The sequence below is a fragment of the Cinclus cinclus genome, chromosome 5 (assembly GCF_963662255.1).
Source record: "Cinclus cinclus chromosome 5, bCinCin1.1, whole genome shotgun sequence".
Taxonomy (NCBI): Eukaryota; Metazoa; Chordata; class Aves; order Passeriformes; family Cinclidae; genus Cinclus; species Cinclus cinclus.
The window spans coordinates 61,608,274-61,629,208 of NC_085050.1; the positions used below are offsets into that span (position 1 = coordinate 61,608,274).

The window sequence follows — 20,935 nt, forward strand, 5'->3', positions numbered from 1 at the left end:
TGGTCCTGCTGGCCACACTGATCCAGGCCAGGACTCCACTGGCCTTGGCCATCTGGGAACAGCTGGCTCACTAAGGACTGAAGATCTTCCTTATTCCACCTACACTGATATATTTCTCTGCTACTTGGCCAAGTTGCTTAAACTTTTGGTTTCCCACTTTACACATCTACGAAGTAGGGCACAGAATCTCACAGGGATGCTGAGTGATTTTATTGTATAAATATTTTAAAAGCATTTTAGCATTATTGGGTTGAAAACAAATCATTGCAAATAATCACCTAATTGCTTAAATACTCAAATTTGGTATCCTTGGTTATGCAAGTAAACATTTCCTAATTGAATTATTCAAATAATATTTTCCATAAATAAAATCTTCAGTCAACAGACCCCAAGTTTATGGTGATTTTTTTTTCTTCTTTAGCAAATTTATGTATTATTGTTTTCAAGGTGAAATCAATGGGCTAAATGTAAAGGCCAGATACATTTTTTTTTTTCTAAAACCACCCACTGTAAACTCTAATGCTGAACTTACTCTCACCTATCAATCCTATTAAATGTTCTAAGTAACTTGAATGTCACTGATTATAACCAGGAAGGTAAAGAGTTCAGGTAACAGAAGGAAAAAAGACATTGCATATGATGACAAACTTTTCTTGGTTTCCTTTTAAAAATTTCTCAGAGGGCTTGCTTGTTTTAAAACAACCAACCAAGAAACAAAACCACATAGGAGCTTTTCTAGATGCAGGAAGAGATTTCAACCAAGAACTCATTATGCTTACCACGATAAAATAGAAAGGAAAAAACCAAAGCAAAGTCAGGTGAGAGAACTGATAAATTAGGTTGACATGAAAACTCCAAGTTCTTTTCTATTCAAACAGGAAATGTATATTTAAAGAATAAGAATATCATAAGAATTTATGATAATCACATTTTAATGGTGTCTGGAGATTTAGGTGAATAAGCAAGGTATCATTTTTACATGTAACCTTTCTTGTTGTAAAGTGAGCTGCTAATTTGTCAACCTTCTTTTGGAAAAGGCAGTGGAAATGCATACGTCAGGTCCATATAGGACTGCATATTAATCACATTAATTTTCTAAGGTGTAACAGCAAATGTCCTTTGGTTGCATATGAGGTTGTTTTGGGGTTATATTCCTCATCTTGAAAAGTCTCTTAAAACACCTTTTTGACTACAGATAACTCTGTAGGGGAAACAAGGTGGCAAGAAAAAGGCAAAGCATACACACCAATGAATGGTACACGCTGTGAACCATTCTCAACAGGGCCTTAAAGACCTTATTAAAAATATACATAACATCTCAGGAGGAAAAAAAAAAAAGGCACAAGTAGGACCAGGTTTGAGGTTTCACCAAGAATTTCCTTAGCAGTTCCACCTGCAGATCTAGTCCCAACCTCTCTGTAAATAGCTTCTTAATATACCAAAAGTGACTAAAGTCACTTTCATATTTATATACCCTATAAAACACAGTTGCTCTACAGACTTTGAAAATTCTCTGTAGCAGGAATTCCCCTTGAGGAGGAGAGACAATTTTCCTGGTCAAAGCTGGAGAATTCACTTGTAGTTTTACCAGAGGTTGTATAAAACTCCTTTCCCTCCATGCCATATCTAGCTAGAGATTTCAGAAGTCAGAGCAAGTCCTGTACATGACATATCTCACCACCCAGCAAAACAACTTGATACTGGCAAAATGCTGACCCTGGCACCAGATTCTTCAACCTATATTCAGTCATGGACACAGCTAATACATTAAATATCTATCTATCTATCTATCTATCTATCTATCTATCTATCTTTACATATTAGCCTGTATGAGTCATCTGCACACAGTTGAGCACTGTCCTGTGGCAATAGTCAACAGTTCAGAGACACAAAAGGTGTGTATAAGTGGGGGATTAAACTTCCCTGGGCTTTTGTGACCTGTTTCTGAGCAAATGGAAAAGGGCTAGTCCAATAACCCTCAGCTGAGATTTGAACCTAAAAAATGTGACTTGTTTTGCCGAGGCCAGACATGCCCATGAAGCATGGTACCATGTGGAAAAAATCATAACTTTGCAGCTGAGACCCATCCACTTTGGAGCAAAGTTACACAAGTGAGTTTGAATTTTATCTGTGTAACTTTGCCTGGAATCAGGACCAGAAACTACATATCAAAGCCAGTCTAAAAAGTTGATCCATACTGTTTTGTGGCTTGTAGGTCCTGACTCCCAGGCAAGACCTATGTGTCTAATCTTAGCAAGTGTATTCATGTCCTGACTGTAACAAAATTCCCTCTCATTCAGTTCCTTTTGTTGATTTTACCACCAGAGGAGATAATCCAGCTCCACGGTTTAGCACTTCTCTCTGCTTGTGGAGGTTTTCAGTCATCACAGAAGTTGGCACTTCAATAAAGACTCAGTTTCACTGATGTATTCTATGTATCATCTTTAGAATATTGTAGCCAGAGGTTTAATCTACTTTGTAAGAAACCCAGTAACAGTTGTGAAAAAGTGCTCAGTTTTATTGGTATTTCAAAACATAAAAAGGAGAGAAAAATAATAAATCCATTACAAATGTGGCAAAGAATATTGGACAGAAGAGCAGAAACTGTGGTCACCTGTAACTACATAACACAACTGCAACTTCCCAATGCAAGAGACCTAAAAAAAATCGAAAACATGCACGTAGTTGTAAAAGCTTTTAAACTTTTTTACATTCTCATTGTGCCAAGAAAAGAGAATATGTTCTGTATTGGTTGAAAATAAGTTGGAAAAAGGTTGAAATTACATCCATTTCAGTGAATTTGTTGGCCATTTCTATGGAAAGTGAATTTGACTTGAGGACCCTCAGGAGCACTGAGAGGATGCCTGGGAGAAGCCATGAAACGTGGGTGGGCTGCAGCGCATTTAGGAGGTTTAGGCTGTGTGAATGGGTTTAACTGAGTCCTCAGGGAGAGGTGGTGGCAAATGCAAAAGAAAAATCATAGAATCACAGAAGGGTTTGGGTTGGAAGAGACCTCAAAGATGATCTAGTTCCAAGCCCTTTGCCATGGGAAGGGATGCCTGTCACTGGACCAGCTTGCTCAAAGCCCCGTTCAACCAGGCCTGGAACATTTCCAGGGACGAGGCAGCCGCAGCTTCACCGGGAAATCTGTGCCGGTGGCTCACCACTCTTACAGGGAAGAATTTCATCCCAATATCCAATCTACACCTACTCTCACTTGGGACCCATTACCCCATGTCCTATTGCTACACGCCCTTTAAAGCAGTTCCGCCAACAAATGACAGGGATACGCAGTTTTCTGCCCCGCGGGATGTATTTTAGGCCGAGGGTCGTACAGAAGAAGCATTTCTAGCGTTTTAACGCACTAACTGAGCCACGCAAAGCCGGGAGAAGGCTGGCGGGCAGCCCTTGGACGACCACCAAAAGGGCAGCTCTACCCTTAGGGGAAAACCGCGCCTCCAAATTCTCCTTTCCTACAAGAACCCCCCCCTTCCCACGGCCGCTCCCCCGCTTCCCACGGCCGCGCCCGCCCCCGCGCCGGACGCGATCCGAGCTGGCACCGCCCCCGGCCCGGCCCGGCCCGGCCCGGCCCGGCAGGAGCCCCGCCCGCTCCCGCTCCCCGCTCCGCTCCACGGCCCGGCCGCCAGCGCCGCTCCCGCCGGATCCGCTGCGGCTGCTTCCCCCGCCGGGAGCCGGGAGGCTGCGGAGCCGCTGCCCCCGCTGCGGGAGCCGAGACGGAGCTGCCGGAATAGGCGCTCCGGCCCCGCCGCCGCTGCCCGGCGGAGCCAGCCGGGGGGGGGAAGAGGGGCTGAACAGGGCACCCGCGCATTGTGCGAGCCCGCATGGGCACGGCGCGGGGGCGCGGCCGCGGGGCTCCTGCGAGCCTCTCGCTCGGCCCCCGGCATCGCTCGTAGCCGGGGAGCGCCGCGCTCGGCCGTGAGGGGAGGGATGCTTTCGGGGAGGGATGCTTTTGTGCGCGGCCGCGGGCGCAGCAGCGGGTAGCGGCGGCTCCGGCGGGGCCGGGGCTGCGGTGGCGGCGCTGGTCGGGCGCCGCTCTCAGCCTTAGCCCTCCCTCCCGGCGAGAGCGGCCGGGAGCGATGATGCTCTGTTAGGCGGCCCGAGCCCTTGCGAGCGCGGCGGGCGGGCGTAGCGAGCCCGTAGCGGAGCTGGGAGGGCGGGCAGGCGGCTCCCCATGGCGAGCAGCCGGAGCATCGAGCTGGAGCACTTCGAGGAGCGGGACAAGCGGCAGCAGCGCTCCGGGCCGAGGCGCGGAGGCTCCGGGTCGGGCTCGGGGCCGCGGGGCAATGGGCTGGTGCCCAGCCCGGCGCACAGCGCGCACTGCAGCCTCTACCGCACCCGCACCCTGCAGGCGCTCAGCTCCGAGAAGAAGGCGCGCAAAGCCCGCTTCTACCGCAACGGGGACAGGTACTTCAAGGGCTTGGTGTACGCCATCTCCCCCGACCGCTTCCGATCCTTCGACGCGCTCCTGGTGGAGCTCACCCGGTCGCTGTCGGACAACGTGAACCTGCCCCAGGGGGTCCGCACCATCTACACCATCGATGGCAGCAAGAAGCTCACCAGCCTGGACGAGCTGGTGGAAGGTGAGGGGGGGTTCGGAGTCCGGCTGGAGGTGGCCGTGGGACCTAGTGGTGTTTTGCGGGCGCTCCCCGGGGCCAGCTTCCCAGTCGCTACCCGGATCAAAGCGGAGAGGTCGCCTCGCTGAAAACAGAGCCCGTGAGGGCAAGTGGCCGGGGCTGCCCGCTGCTGTGAGGGGCGGTAGGGCCCCGTTTTCCCAGCGTGGACCCTCCGCGTCTCCCGTCCCCCCGAGTGCTGCCGTCTGCGTGCGCTGGGCCCGGCTCCAAGGGTCGTTAAGCAGCAGGTGCGCTTTTCATCTGCAAGAACTGTGAAGTTCTTGGTTACCTTCCCTTTTTAAGAGGGGGAAGTGCTGTAATTTGGTTCTCTAAGTGTCACTGTTGACTCACGGTGGCTTCAGCCTTCAGAGAGGAAGCCCCAGTGCTGTGAAAAGAAGGGTACCTATATCCTACAGCTTATTTAAACTAACAGGGGTAAAGTCCTAGTTTCAAACGTGGTCGGAGTCCATATTAACAGAGGGAATTGCCTACCTTGCCTGACTTTCAAAAGCATGTTATAGAATCAGATGTATTTCAGAGTTGTTCCTAAGTAGCTTTTCATAATGGGACTTAGCTGCTAGGGTTACGTAGACCTTGCAAATCTGAACAGAGCAGCACTTGACTGTCTCAAAATGGGGCCAGAAGTATTGTTTTGTGAATGACACGTATGCCTTTTGTTTGTGGGGAGTGATAATTGTCAGAATGAGGAGCAGAATTCCCCAGTCTTTTCACACAATGTCTTAAAATACAGTTTAAGGTCAGTATTGCCTGCTTCCCAAATGCACAGGTTATGTTGTGCACACTGAGAGGTTCATGGTGAATTTGCACTTGATGGTTGTTCTCAGGTATTTAATACATCAGCCACTGCAGTCTTCCACCCTGTGGCTCTGTGTGCCAGATGTAGCTGGTTTACATTAATGAAGAGCTAGGATGTTTTTGTAGGCCTTCCAATGCTTCCTCCTTCTTTTTGCTATCCTCTGAGCTTTGGTTTGGAAGCTTTCCTTTTCAAAGCAGTGCTGAATGGCACCTGAAGAATTGGATGGGAAAGGGGACCTGAAGACCTTTATCTAATCCATCAGTAAGAGCAGTGGGAGTTAGGGACCGGCTGCTTCACAACATAGAAGAGAAAGGGGTGGGGGTGTTACAGAATTTACTGTGCCAAACGGGCCTCCCTCAAAAAAGATGTGCACAGAAGGGCACTCCTGATAAGTACCACAGTGCCGAGGACTTCTGTGATAAGGCTGTTCTACAGTGACAACTGAGGAAATGTGAAGTGGTTTTATAGTGAAATGCTAACCCTGTGGTGATAAAAGAAATAAATTAAGTAAAAAAACTTTCATGATTTGGTGCTTAATTTAGAGATACCTTTAAAAATATGATTTGCTGAAGTGGTGGCAGAATGGAAAGGAGATGAAACTAGCAAAAACATGGGGTGACACTTGAAACGTTGCAGCAGGTATGATATTAAGCTTTTATGACTTAAAACAAATACAGAATTACTTGCTGGACAGCAGTACTTACTCTTACAACTATAAATTAATAACTGAATGTAAAACTTACTCTTTGTTTCTTCAAATACTTATTGGGAGTATAACTTTCTTCATGGTTCTTCACTGGAAGAATGAAGCAAAAATGAATGTCACAGTCAAAATGCCACTTCCATGCTTTCTCAATGAAATAAAAGGGGAAAAAAAGAATCCCAAGTACTTAGTCATCTGTCCATGACCACTGTAAGGTTAACCACCACACAAAGAAAGAAAAGTATATATAGGAAGGAAAGGACAGCAAAAAAGTACTAAATCTATCGTTGCTTGAAATTACTTGAGTTTTATGCCAGCTGTTTTGTTCTTGAGATGCTGGAAGGGATTTGAAATGGGTTCATTTTCTTTATTTCTCATGCTTACAGCACAGCAAACCTGAATTTCTGCTCCCACGTAAATACTCCAATATTGGTGTTGACCTAAAGCTTGAACTGCAGAAGCACCAGAAGTAGTTTTGAATGGTATTTTGCTGTATTGCTTTTTAATATTTTCAGAAAGGAAAATAAAACTGAAGTTCTGTAGTGTGTGCCAGCCACAGGCTGAGCCCCAGACGGGCCATGGCTGTGTGATGCAATACTGAGCTCGCTGCTCTCTTGGCACCTTCCCAGTGTTCCTGAACTGGGACATGGAGTCACAGCAGTTCAGGTTCAGTAGTGGCAGATCTCTGCAGTGAGCAGAAGGTGAGTGTTCAGCAAACCTTGCCAAGCCAGTAAGATCTGCATTAAACCTCCCTCAGCTCCAGCCTCTGTGTGTAGCTCTTAGACAGTGATGTGTCCCAGTACAGGGCAAGCTCTTTAAGGCTTATTTGCAGTTTATATATCTGGGATATAAAAGCTGGCAACATCAATTTGTGTTATCATAGCGAGCTGAGTCACTGATAAATGTTTTTGTTTTTTTGTTTTTTTTTTAGTTTAGCTGTGTTTGGCAGTCTGTTTTACTATTTGTCATTTTAAGAGAAAAAGAGTGCATAGACATACTGAGGATATGAAGTATTGCTGTTATGGGTTGAGCCAGTTAAAATTGGACCAGCTCAAGTTTATTAGTCAAAAATAGAAGCTCCATTTTATGAAGCATATTGTTTTTCTTAGCTGGATATGACAATCAGAAAAGCATGCTCTGCTGGACCAGCCTGAGGCAAATATAATTTATATTCTCAGCCCCTGTAGATTAGGAAACATTATGGCTTATGAGTTTGACAATTTTCACTGTTTTCTTAGAATGGGAGGAGGGAAGAATTTCATTGTCTGCTCCTGATCTGTTTGAGCAGCAGATCCAAAGTGGAGGTGGGGGCTGGGACTGTTATGACTTTCTTACGGTTTTCTTTCTTCCAGCATTACTCTCAGACATAATACATCTTTTTACTTTAGAATATGATATTCCATGTGTAATTTTATACCTGCCCTTAAATATCAAATATTGAATAGTAGATTAATTTTTATTTTCTACCAGAGTTAGCTATTTAAGTGTTTATTGATTTCCTTCAGTTTCCCTTGAAAATGTAGGCTTCCTAAAGCATGACACCGTGCTAATAGAACTGTGTAGCTCTTTAGTCCTGAGCTATGTGTTTTATGTGGATGTTGGTCATGCTCTGTCTCTTTGCTTTCATTGTCTTGTTAGTGAAGGATCCCAGTTGTAAAGGTCTGCTGCAAAGTTGGGAGTTGTTTTTGGATTTTGGGAGATGAAAGCAAGTGTAGACTTTATTCCTGGAAAGAGAAGTTCTGTTGATTTTGCATCTAATGGCAATCGCAGTTTCCTAGAAAAATGTCTGAGTCTTTGTTCGTTCAACAGCAATGCTTAATTAATACAGCCTTTTATAAAATGTCAGGTGTGTTGTCTGCATGGTTGTGCACACAATCAACAGGCATCTCTAGGGAAGTCTTTGGGCAGGAGGTGGGAAGGTTCTGGGCAGGGCAGGTGTCCTTATGCATGCCCAGCACACACAGTGCAGGGTAATAGCTGATTTACAGAAATGAGCTCCGCCTCACTAACTCAGAGGAAGAGAATGTGTTTTGAAATGAGGTGTTGAACAATCCAAGTTTTTTCTGCCTTAGCCCATTGTTGTTACTACATATTGCATTTTAATCCTGCATAAAGTACCTGCCACTTCTGATTTGCACTGTTATATTAGGTCAAGAATATCTTTTCTCTTGTCAGGGCAAGCAGATGGTAATGCCAAGTAGCCAGTTTGTATTTTTGCTCATTCTAAAAGGTATGATTGCCCTCCTGTGCTAGACCCAGAAGCTGTAATGCTTTAAAAAAAACAAACAAAAAAAAAAAAAAAACCAAACAGGCAAATGTAGCAAGTTGAACAAAGAAGGGTAAAAAGGGAGGATGGAAGAAGGATTAAAAAAACACTGAAAGCATTTTCTTCCAAATACATGTTCAAATCACTGTGGTGACGCAGTTCTGGAGTGATGGGGTGTGGATATGAAATGCAGATGTAATTCTTAGCTAACTTCCCATCCAAGTAAAATAAAATTGTTCCACCACCATCCTTCTCCTAGTTTCAGGGGTGAGGAAATTCTAGTTTACCTGAAAAGGGTTATTTCTTTCCTGTGAAGAAGGCCTGTGGTGTCAGATGTGTTTGATACCAGGTGGCCTTGACTGTTTTTTGAGAACTTTTTTCCCTGCTTGAGCAGAGGGTTAAACTTCCAGAGGTCTCTTCCAACCTCAGCTATTCTAAGATTCTGTGAAAGCCTGTAGGAAGCTGTAATCTGAACCTCTTTGTGTCTAAATAAAATCAGAAGCAAACTAGTAGCAGTTAGTCATCTGCTAAGATCCTGGTTGTCATCCCAGGTTTTAAAAAGTGCATGGGGAACTGAGTGCTGTAGATGAGGAAAGATCGTGACTTACACAGGGTTATTAAAGGTGATACGAAAGTGAATTGTAACAAGCTGACGAGGAGGGAAGTTGCTCAAAGTAAGGAAGGAAAGAGAAATTGAAATAACCAAATCCTTCATAAAAAGGTTGTTTTATTTTTAGATCAGTCATATATGGTCTAAATGCACTGTTCTGGAAATCTGCTTGGCTTTGTGTTACAGAACACAGAAAGGGTACTCTGCTGTGTTTCCTAAAGTTAGAAAGAAGGTCAGTAGCCCTAAAAACTACCTTGCTGTACAAAATAAGCAGCTTTTGGTACCTTTGAAGCTAAAGATTTGCCCCCAAAGAAGCCAAGGAACATAAGGTGAATGGGTGAAATCTATCTAGATACCTGCCCTGTCCTATGGGATTCACAAGGGAACACATGCCTAAAAAAATATAAACTGTTTTCCTTCCCTAGGGATGTTTTTACCTGTCAGCTGTATCATTTTGTGTTATACAGAGTGACATTTAAAAAGTGATCCTTTATGTGACTTCCAGGAGATAGTGGTTATTAACCTTGCCCAAAAAAAAAAAAAAAATAAAGGAAGCCAGAAAACCTTATTCAGATACTTTTGTTTCAAATATCCCTATTGAAGATTTTTTGAGTGTTGCAAGCTTAATTCATTACTTGTGTTGCTCACTGTGTGGCGTATCTACAGTTGGTTTCTAACCTAATGCAAGGGAAAACTAGATACCTGTATTTCTTTAGTAGTCTCTGTTTTTTAAGAACAATAATTCTGAATATTTCTAGGCTATTTGTTAAATGCTCAACAGTGAGGTTTGGCTCACAAAACTTGTGGTGTGAAGAACCCCAAATGGTCAGGCAGCTGTGTTCCCTCAAAACTGCATGTATCACACTTTTAGTGCAAAAGGGCAGGATGCATCCTACTTTTTTCATTAGTGCCTGCATGAGTGAATTTAGAATAGTTTGTGTAGAGGTATAAAATAATCAGGGCTGGAAGAGACCTTTAAGATCATCCAGTCCAACCATCCACCCAGCACTGCCAGTGTAACCCCTAAACCACATCATCCAGTGCCAGATCCAAATGCCTCTTAAACACCTGCAGGGTGGTGACTGCCCCACCTCCCTGAGGAATCCATTCCAGTGTCTGTAAGCAGTGAAAATATTTTTTCTATTATCTCATCTGAATTTCCCCTGTCTCAGCCTAAGGCCATTTCCTCTATTCCACTTACTGAAGGCACGGCAGAAGAGAGCAACACCACCTCCCTCCATTGTCCTTTCAGGGATTTGTAGAGAGTCATGAGGTCCTTCCTCAGCTTACTCTTCTCCAGACTAAACAAACCCAGCTCCCTCAGCCATTCCTCATAAGACAAGATTTTTCTAGACCTTTCTTGAGCCTTGTTTCCCTTCTCTGGACACACTCCAGCTCCTCAATGTCCTTTTTAAAGCAAGGAGCCCAGAACTGGACACGGCACTCGAGGAGTGGCCTCACCAATGCCCAGTACAGGGGAACAACCCCTTCCCTGTCCTGCAGGCTGATCCAGGCCAGGATGCCATTGGCCCTCTTGGCTTCATGGGCACACTCTGGCTTAGGTTCAGCTGCTGTCAGCCAGCACCCCAGGTGTCCCTTTCTGTCCCAAGCCACTCCTCACCCAACCTGTATTGTGCATGGCTCAGGTGCAGAACCTGACACTTCACCTTCTTGAGCCTCCTGCAGCTGTGTCCTCAGCCTACTGATGGAGTCTGTCCAGGTCTCCAGCAGAGCCTTCCATCCATCCCCTGAGCACGTCAACACTTCCACCCAACTCAGCATCTCCTGCACAGCTGCTGAGGGTGCACTGATCCCCGTGTCCAGATCATCCATAAAGATGTTAAACAGCACCAGCCCAAGGTGGAGACCTGGGGAACACCCCTGGTGACCAGCTGCCAGCTGGATTTATCTCCACTCACCACAGTGCTCTGGGCCCAGCCATCCAGCCTGATTTTTACCCATTGGAGGGAGACTCCACCCACCCAAGCTGGAAGCAGCCAGTTTTTCTAGGAGGATGCTGTGGCAGATGGTGTCAAACACTTTACTGAAGTCTAGATATGTTGCAGACAGGTAAATAAATTACAAAAGAAATGCCTCATAAAATCAGGCCTTGCTCTCTCTTAAATTATTAGCTAGCTTGTCACTTCTGTGTGCAGCTAAGTGGCTTGCAAGTTCCCATGTGAAAACAATCTTAAGCATGAAAACAATTAACCCAACAAGCTATTCTGGTAAGACAATCATTTGCACCTGCAATAAACAAGAAATTTGTCTCATGGGAATCATTGAACAAAATATGTAAACTAACCAAGAATAGAGAAATTTGATAGACAAGTAAAATACCTCTTACTAACCGACAGGGTAGTTGGCAAGAAAGCTGTTAACCAATTAGAGTTGCACACGAGGTCTGTAAAAACTGTATAAAATAAATTGTGTGAATAAAGAATGGGCTTTTCTACATGGAGAAAATGGAGTCTCAGCTGATTTATTACAATGTAGATAGATACCCTGGATAGACACATCCACAGGCTTCCCCTCATCTGCTAAGTGTACAACCTATTCTCCTAATCCGTGCATTTTTATTTTGAAAGGTGAGATATGCACATTTCCTGAGGGTTGGTGTTGAAGAAATAGATGGCAAATGAAAACCTTTGTGGATGAGTTTCTAAGAAAGCAAACCGGTATTTAGGCAGCTGCTGACCTTTGGCTAGGTCATCACCTTGTCACTCAGACTGACCAGTGTAGTTATCTTTTCTCTTTTTCCATTCCCTGTGTTCATCACCTGTATTTTTCTCTTCTGAGGGAATGACAAGTGTTGTGTTTAGATTGTTGGCTGTCTGAAACTGGAATCCTTTTACATTGTTATTAAACCATTTACACAGCAGCTTGTTTCATGGATAGTGCATCTGGTTATTAATTCAGTGTAGCCAACTTATTGAGAGGTGGGTAATGTTTCCTTGTGAATAGGCAATGTTCCATGTCTTCTAGCTGGTTTTCTGCTGTTAATAAGGCTTGCAAAATCAGAAGTAGACTTATGCCATTTGCTGATTATATTGTGACCCAAAATATCAGCAGATGTTTCTCCTTTTAAGCAAGCATATGCCCCATTTGAGGAGTTTTTGGTGGTAGCAGGATTTCTTCATGGAAGAGCTGGCACTTTTAGCTTGCTCTGGGTACTGTCATGAATCATGGGATAGATGGCACATTCAGTCTGTTGCAATTATGCTGTGAACTTATAAGGAGGTTTCAGACATCTGCCAAAACTGCTCTGCAGCCTGGTTGAGCTTTCTGCTGTAGAATAGTTTGGCTGGGCTCAAGAGTCCCAGATGTCACCTAAGTCTGGAATTGTTGCATTTTTTTTCTGCATCTAAATGAAAAGAAGAAAGCACTGCTTAATAGATCTTACTTCATTACCCTATATTGTGCTTCTTTATCTGCAAACCTCAGTGTAATATTGGTGACTAAATTCATGCTCTGGTCTGAAACCTGGGGAGCTGTTTCATGCTAATGCCAATGTTGTAAGCTGAAGATGTGGTATTTACTTTCCATAATTCAACTGCTATGGCTCCGTGCTAAGTAAAGCTAGTATGCATTAGCTTTAAAATCTTTCAAAATTATTAATTGGAAGTAGTCCTTCAATCTATAAAATTGACTATATTGAAGTCAGCATTGTAAATATTTTAAGTATTGTTTATGCCTCTTTTTGGAGTTTGTCAACTTTCTAGGGCTGGTAGGTGTACAAAATGCAAAAAGGAAAAAAAAAGGCATGGTCTGATCAAAATGCCACTAAAGTCTCAGAAGAGATTTCCTTTGTATTTGGGATGATATGTATTTAGGTTATTCACATGAAAAATCTCATTCAAGGCAGCCAGTGAAGCAATCAAATTTATTTATGTTTGTGATTTTTAACTATGAAGGAATCTGTTACTTTGTGAACAGCATTTGAAATTAATTTGATGGGTTCAACCCTTCTATACCCTCTCAAAAATCAAGTATTGTATGCTATATTTTACAAATATTAGTTTTCTGGAAGATTGTGGAGATGATCAGAAGTGTGTATTTATACATGAATTAATCCCAAGCAGATTTAAAATCAGGTCATACCATGAAAGCTGTGAGCAAATATGGTATATAATATTACATTTTCATGTTCTTACCTGCAAAAAATTAATGTAATAAAGAGATAATACTTCTACAAATGACATGATGATTCTTCCAAATAGACATACATAAGTGCATCTTCTACTTTGGAGGATGGCTAAAATAATTTAAGCAACAGCACACCTTTATTAATGTTGCTTATAAAGGGATGGTGTTTTCTCAGGCATGTTTTAAAATACACTGACTACACTGTAGGAAAGTTTCCTGTAGTTAACTTTATAGATGTGATTTAAGTTACCCCTGCCATTTTTTACTTACATATTTTCATCTGATAAATAGTGAATTGTATACCCCTGTCAAATAAATGTTTAACTCAGAAAACCATTCTTTATCCAGAGAGCAGCAATTGGCTTCCTGATTATATGGTTTTTGGTTGGTTTTTTTTATATTTTGCGAGTTTTTAAATAGAATTTAAACTGTGGCTGAAGTCCTGGCTGTGGTAAAATAATTAGAAATTTAAGTAGAAATTTTTAAACTTCATCCTTTGTCTTTAAGTCATGCAACAACAAATCACTCAGTGAATGTGTTTTCTTACTTACAGCCCTTGCTCTAGTCTTGCCATATGTGCCTGCCTTGCAGGTGTACTAGCAAAATCTGTTTTTCATGTGAAACTTGTGTTACTAAATTTTATTTATATGTCTGGTATATGAAAGCAGGCATGGACTTTAAAGCACTTACTAAACAATCTGTAATATACTATATTATCAAATAATTAGACTTTTCCTGTATCTGCCAATTATAGGAAATTTTCAATTCATTTTGGCAGACGTTACCTATTTGTTTTTAAGCTAAAATAGTTGGTGCTTCAACTTCAGGCTCGGCTAAAAATAATTTGAAATTCTCTTTTAAGTTATTACATTGTTTTAACTTGAAAGCCCTTCCTGACTTGTTACTATGGCCTCTGCTTAAGGGAAAAGAAGTAACAAGAAGAAATCTGCATTGCAACCCTTTGAGATAATCAAGAAATCATTTTATTTATGCATCAAGCAAGGGAACTGGTAGGAGACAGAAAGTTTTACACTGCTATCTTAAAGAAATATAGAACCATTTGGATAATTATTGACTGAAAATTTTATAAAAGGATAATTTCTGCTGTCCTATAGGGTGCTGTAGTACAGCTGTGGCAGATAATAGACCACATTCCATGACAGCACACAGAAGATGCTTTATTTATGATTATGAGTCTGTAAAAGACAAAGCCAGCATGCCTGTTGAAACTCCATGATAAATCCTTGAGCAATGGGACCTTTTGTCCTCTGCCTTTGCTTTATGTAGAGAAATTAATTCACTTCAAGTTTGAGACTGTTTCTGAGTAGCTTTAATTTCTATTTTTTTTAAACTTTGTTCATTTAAATTTCAGCCCTGAGATTTAACTTTTAATTACCTTGTCTGCATTGTTGGGTTTTTTTTAATGGTCTAGGAAATGCATTGGTTTTGGGTTGGAAAGGATAATTCTGAACATGCTGAATGATGGTGAATTTTGAAGTAGTTCACTGAATTTATTTAAAACTCTTTTACACACAGTTGGACAGACTGTCCTAAGAGTTTGTGCTGGTTTTAGCTGGGATGGAGTTAATTTTCTTCATGGTAGCTGCTGTGGGCTATAGTTAGTGTTTGTTTTTGAAACTGTGTTGATAACAGGGGAATGTTTTTGTTATAGCTGAGCAGGGCTCACACAGAGCCAAGGGCTTTTTGGCTTCTCACACCATCCCACCAGTGAGTGGGCTGGGAGAAAATGAGACTGGGAGGTGACACAGCTGGGACACCTGACCCCAACTTGCCCAGGTGATATTCCAAACCATATGAAATCATGCTCAGCTTATAAATCTGTGGGAAGAAGAAGGAAGAGGGGGAATGTTCAGAGTTACAGCATGTGGCTTCCCAAGCCACCATTCCCATGGTGGACCCTGGCTTTCCTGGAGGTGGCTGAGCACCTGCCTGTCCTTGGGAAGTGGTGAACAAATTCCTTGTTTGGCTTTGCTTGCCCCTGTGGCTTTTGCTTTCCCTAATTAAACTGCCTCTATCTCAATCCTTGAGCTTTATTTTACCCTTCTGATTCTGCCTCTTCTGTCCCACCGAGTGGAGCAAGCAGGAGCCTCTGCTGGGGTTCTGTGTCATGCAGGAAGGTAGTTGGAGAGGGGAGAATAACAAAATTATCAGCAGGTATCATTAGTAAGCCTGTTGGTATGAATTTAAAATCATAGGATCTCTTCCTTGAAGTCATCTGATCCAATACCTTGCTCAGGTTTGATAAAGTCAGATTGCTTGGAGATTTCTTACAATTTAGCATGTAGTTCTGAGGCAGTATAAGTTTCTAGACACTGCAGTCCTTACAAAACTGTGGGCAGTTTGGGGTTCTTTTTCTCCTACCTGTAAATTGGTGCTGGTGTGCATCACTCAGCTCTTTGTCAAGGAGTTTGTGTGCTGAAAATACCTCCTTTCTCTTGGCTATTTTTTGGAGGGGAAAGAAGAGGGGAGTCTAGTTTTGTCTGTATCAGTTTGTTTTGTGCACCACTTGATCTATGAATACGAGGAGGAATGATGGCAATGAGTGAAGAGGAAGAGTGCAGGCAAGGCAGTGGCATCCACAGAACCTCACCCCAGTTTCCTGGTACCTGAGTGGAATACAGTCCCAGTGATGTTTATGGAGGAAGAACTGGCTGTCAGAACTTCCCCAAACAAAATCATTGTTAACTTGCCTTAATTATAACCTGTGTTCTTTCAAATACAGCAAATAGACTTTCAAGAAGGTCTAAATACAAAATAAATTACAAAGCATTGCAATTGGTATCGGAAAAGAAGCAAGAAAGTCTTTCAGTTCATGGTAATTCTTCTGGGCTTTGAAAGTAGTTTATTATCTTGCTTTTAGAATAAGCTCTGCAACTTCTAATATAAATCAGCTCTCCAAACTAGAGTTCAGAAAGTAAAAGTGTTGTTTGGAAGTTTTCTAGTATGTATCTAAATGTAGGCATACATACTGTAACTCTTACAGGTGTGCCCCCTAGATGTATGTTTACTCATCTTGCTGTGCATCTTAGAAGTGAGTTTGTGTTTCTTCCACCAGTGACTTTGACTGCATAACTTTAATTTTAGAGCAGGTTAAACTTTTAAAGATATATTTTTTAAGATTATATTCTGTCTGGAGCAGTGGTGTATACTGTCAGTTCTTAATCCTTTATATAATTCATCCTTCTGGCAATACTCTGCCCTTTCAAGAATGTCTTGGGATGTCATTTTGTGACACCCCAAGGATGTGGGTTGCACAAATGAATCAAAGTTAAAGATGTCCTTTGTCATGGTTTACATCTTGAATATTGCTGTCAGGTGTCAAAAGAGTAGTGGTAAGCAGCAAGCAGGTTTTCTTAAAAAAAGAAAAAAGGAAAAAACAAAAAAACCCCAAACAAACAATAAAATCCCCCACACAAACCAGCTTTGAAGTAGGAGAGAAAAATGGGGATGTTTAGGTGTCCTGTTGTACTCCCATACTCTCAGACTCATTTGTGGTCTCAACAGGTGTTCATTAGTCTAAAAAATATTAAAGTGAATGCATTTCAAATGTGTGTCCTTGGGAGAAAGGCAGTAACTCCTGGTAGATTAATGGGCCTTTCAGGGTAAGGGTCTTGAGGTGCTTAAATTTATTCTGTTAAAAATTGCTGTTGTAAAATTATTAAACATGGGCATGGGTGTACGTATTATCTTGAAGTATATGTTTGAGGGATGTCTAGGGAAGGACCTGGATATTTGTTGTAGGATACTGCTCTTAATGTCATGTGTTGTGAGCTCAAGTAGATTAAGCACAAGCAAAATGACTCAAAATCCAAAAGATATGTGAAATATCCCAAACCTCCTCATTGCCCCCCACTATTTTTTATTTTGCTTCTAAACCAAAAGTCTTTTGAAACCTGTTGAAAGCACTCTATGAGAGTGTTGTTTGGGTGGAAAGCTCTGGTAACTCCCAGTCATCCTTGTTGAACTACAGGAGAATCACTCCCGAAAATATTTACCTCTTCTGTTTTATTTGTTTTTTTAAATTGGCAAACTTAAGTGTGAACTGTGTCCTCTTCTTTCCAGGTGAAAGCTATGTGTGTGCATCCAACGAGCCGTACCGCAAAGTCGATTACACCAAAAATGTCAACCCCAACTGGTGTGTGAACATAAGGACTGGCTCCAGTCGGTCCTTGACCTCCTTGACATCCACAAGGAGCGAAGTCAAGGAGAGCAAAGATTTCATTAAACCCAAGCTGGTGACTGTTATTAGGAGTGGGGTAAAGCCACGGAAAGCTGTGAGGATTCTGCTGAACAAGAAGACTGCTCACTCCTTCGAGCAGGTCTTGAATGACATCACCGAAGCCATTAAGTTAGACTCGGGTGTAGTCAAGAGACTTTGTACACTGGATGGGAAGCAGGTAGGAGAATAAATTGCTGTGGCCATCTAATAATCTAAGATGCTTAGTTTTCACAAGTTCAGTTCTTTTTACTGTGTGTGCTTTAATCTGCTTCTGAATAATGACATTTTAAAAAATAAACTTTTAAAAGCTTTATTAAAATATTAATACACACAACAAAATTAGAGTTGTATATGGTGTAAAGTAAGTGGAACTTTACATTCAAGTAAAACCAATTATTTTTTTATACCAGCCCTTTTGCATTGTCCAAAAGAGTGACTGTTGATTAAGTAATATGGTTTATTTGAAACATTTGGACTTGTTAAGATAGCTACGTGTTTTCAGAAGCAGGCTCCTGTTTTCAGACTACCACATAGTGGCTGAGTGGTTTAAGAAAAATATTTGTCTCCTTCCATTTCCCTTCCACAGATTGCTGTTTCCAGCTGTATTAACTCACATGAGCTGAGGTCAAAAATTGTATTTGAAATTAATCATTCTGCTAGGGTGGTCACATCTTTGCAACTTGCTTTTTTTTTTTATTTTTGCTTTTAGTTTTACCTCTGTGAAAACACAGCCAGGGTTAACGATGTGGTAGGTGTGTTTTCTTGCACAGAAATAGAAAGGCCCATAGGATGTTTGCTGCACCAGTTTAAAGTGTCAGGAAAACACTGGGTGTTGATCAGTCACATTAATGACTAAGCCCTTCACAGAACAGGAATTTGATACCTAATGCTTTTCTTTGACACTGCTGTGGAACTCTGAGAGGATTATGACTTTAGTAATAGAGCACCACAGAGCTGCAGAGTAGATCACAGTGGCATCAGGTATCCAGATTCTTATACTGTTGACTTAATATTAATATCCTTGCTCATTCAACAGGTATTTATATACACCTGTATACCTACACATCTGTATGAAATAATTGTAAAAGTTTTAGTCGTGTTCAGAGATGTGGGCATTTTTATTTTCAAGATTTCTATAGTGTATAATGCCTAAAACCCACTTTTTTGTGGTGCAAGCTTCTAGCAAACGTATGGCAGAACAAGTGCACTTGGAGCCTCAATGTGAGCTCTGTCTCTGGTTATGCTGTGTGTGCTTAGATACACTCCTTGTAGAGAAAAATGTGAAAAGAGCAACTTCTGTGTTTTGCTGAAAATACAGCAAGGCAAAAGCATCGTTGAAACTCTTGATTTTTAGTGTTTGGTGGCAGCACAATGATGTGCTCTTTAGTTCTTCTAATAGGTTTGATTTTAAATGAGATTTGTTAATGCTACTTCTTAACAGAGAATCCTTCCTAGGAACATCCAAAAAGTGTTTGTCATGTGTAATTTAATTCATAATAAAATAGCTTTGAGGATATTTATTAAGCAGTATTTAGTCTCTTCTGCCTATTAAGTGTTCTGTCACTGTCTCAGATGATTTTAGTCTTCTCAAGCAAGTGGACAGTCAGTAAGGGAAACTGCAAAAGCTAGGGCTGTCAGTTCAGTTCACCTCTTCTTGCATTGTTAAAACAGCAGAAACCCACTGATTTGCATTGGTATGGAAAATGCAGTAGTGCATCAGGGATCAATAAAAGTAGTTAAATTTAAATATGACACACATGGCTTGCATGTTGGCATCACCCATGGTGGAGGACGACTCTCTTCAGCCCATGATGAGGATGACCAATCATTGGTAATGCTCCAAATTACAATTTTTATTTTATTGCTCCTCCTCCCCTTCTGTGGTAAAGGCAGTCATCAAACTTGGACTGCAGCTGTAGGAGTGTTCTCAGGCAGGGCTGAGAAATCCCAAATTCTGACTTGGAACAGTGTGCAGAGAGCTGCTGCCTCTGTGTAAACTGTTCCAGCAGTAGCAGTGTGTAAATGTGGAGCCCTCCCTTCCACTGGGGAGACAGGCCTTGTGCTTTTCCACAGGCTTTGGGAAGGAGCCTTTGTTGCACAGCCACAGTGTAACTCTGTTGTAAGAGCTTGTGGGATGGAGTGCTCTAAAGAGAAGACCTATCACTTCAAACACCCTGCCAAAAATAAAACCCTTCTATTACTTACCTAGGATTAGGAGGATGGGGAGCTCTTGTTTTGTTTTATTTTTTATTACTCTTTCCCCAAAGTGAAGGGCTGACCCCAGTTTGAGGCAGTAGGGTGGTTTTTTTTGGTTTTTTGGTTGGTTTTTTTTTTTTGGGTTTTTTTTTTTTTTAATTTGTTTGTTCATTGCCAGTATGTGTAGAGATTGGTGCTGAAAGGCTTTTTGGGGTTTGGCACATAAAGAGTTGCTTTGCTGCCAACTACCAATTGGTGGAAATTTCTGAGCCTATTTTCTCTAATGTAGTAATTGCCTATTCTTCTAAATTTGCTAGGGAGGCACATCTTTTATGTTCGTTGTAGTGTTGGCACAGCTTGAAAGGCAACCATTAAAAAAAGGCATTTTGTAAATGGCTATATTCCTATAAATGTAGCTCTTGTGTTTCTCATGGTTCTAATTTTTTTTGCCTTGCTTCTTCCTATTTTTATCTCTGTGGAAATACATATTTTTTTTAGTTTTTTTTTAATGAATGAATAGGCTTAGGTTGTATTATGTTATGTATATATGTAAATATGTATGTATAAAATGTGCATGCTTTGATTAGGAAAATTAACTGTTAACTCGTGGTGTGATTTCTTTATTCCAGTAGAACCATTTCATGTGTAGGAAGAACTGGTGATAAAACTAGTGATCTTTCTGACCAGTAGAACAGAAAGGATGTCCTCAAAAAAGTTTTTATTTACTCTCCTGACTTCATTAATCTTTACTGTCACAACATTGTGATGATAATAGTAATACAGAGAATAACACCTGAGTTGGATATTTCCTTGATTATTCCATGTGAAAACAGACAAGTATCTGGTTTTTAATTGTAAGATTTTATAATGTTTGCAATGTTTCCTTTTATCTTCAGTTTCCATATGAATGCTGTAATTTAACATCTTAATGCTACAGGTTTATTTTTGAACTGTGTTGATGTTGGGCTTAACTCCAACTTTGAAACTATTGAGCAACCAACTTTCTTTCACCTCCCAAGATTGCTGACATTATTTTTAAGTGAGAAAAATATTTCTGTTAAAGTAACTAGGCTTTAACTTTGTAGTGCAGGCTTCTGCTGTTCCAGTCTTTGTGCTTGTGACATTGAGGTTTGACTAATATATTTGCTTGACCAAAGTGTTTTCCTTACTTGGCTGCATTTTCCTGGAATCTGTCACTATCCTACTGTGAAGCAAGGACAGTCAGGCTGAAACTTCTCCAGTTGGGAAGTTAACTCTTGGTTATCTCTGAAGAGAATGGAGGGTTTCGTTCTTTTTCTTTCTTTCTTTCTTTCTTTCTTTCTTTCT

At 41.5% G+C, this 20,935-nt stretch overlaps 1 protein-coding gene across 4 annotated transcripts in view; it reads left to right on the forward strand.

Annotated features, from left to right (window-relative positions):
• Positions 1–4,026: 4,026 nt before the first annotated feature.
• The window catches only part of DCLK2 (doublecortin like kinase 2), a 78,848-nt gene continuing 61,939 nt past the window's right edge, over positions 4,027–20,935 (forward strand). For all 4 annotated transcript variants that reach the window (XR_009933227.1, XM_062493072.1, XM_062493074.1 and 1 more), the window contains exons 1-2: positions 4,027–4,601; positions 17,257–17,591. Coding sequence is in view for 3 of the 4 variants with exons in the window: in XM_062493072.1 (XP_062349056.1) it covers positions 4,193–4,601; positions 17,257–17,591 (744 nt within the window). In the remaining variant the exon portion in view is untranslated. The remainder of the gene's footprint in view (positions 4,602–17,256; positions 17,592–20,935) is intronic.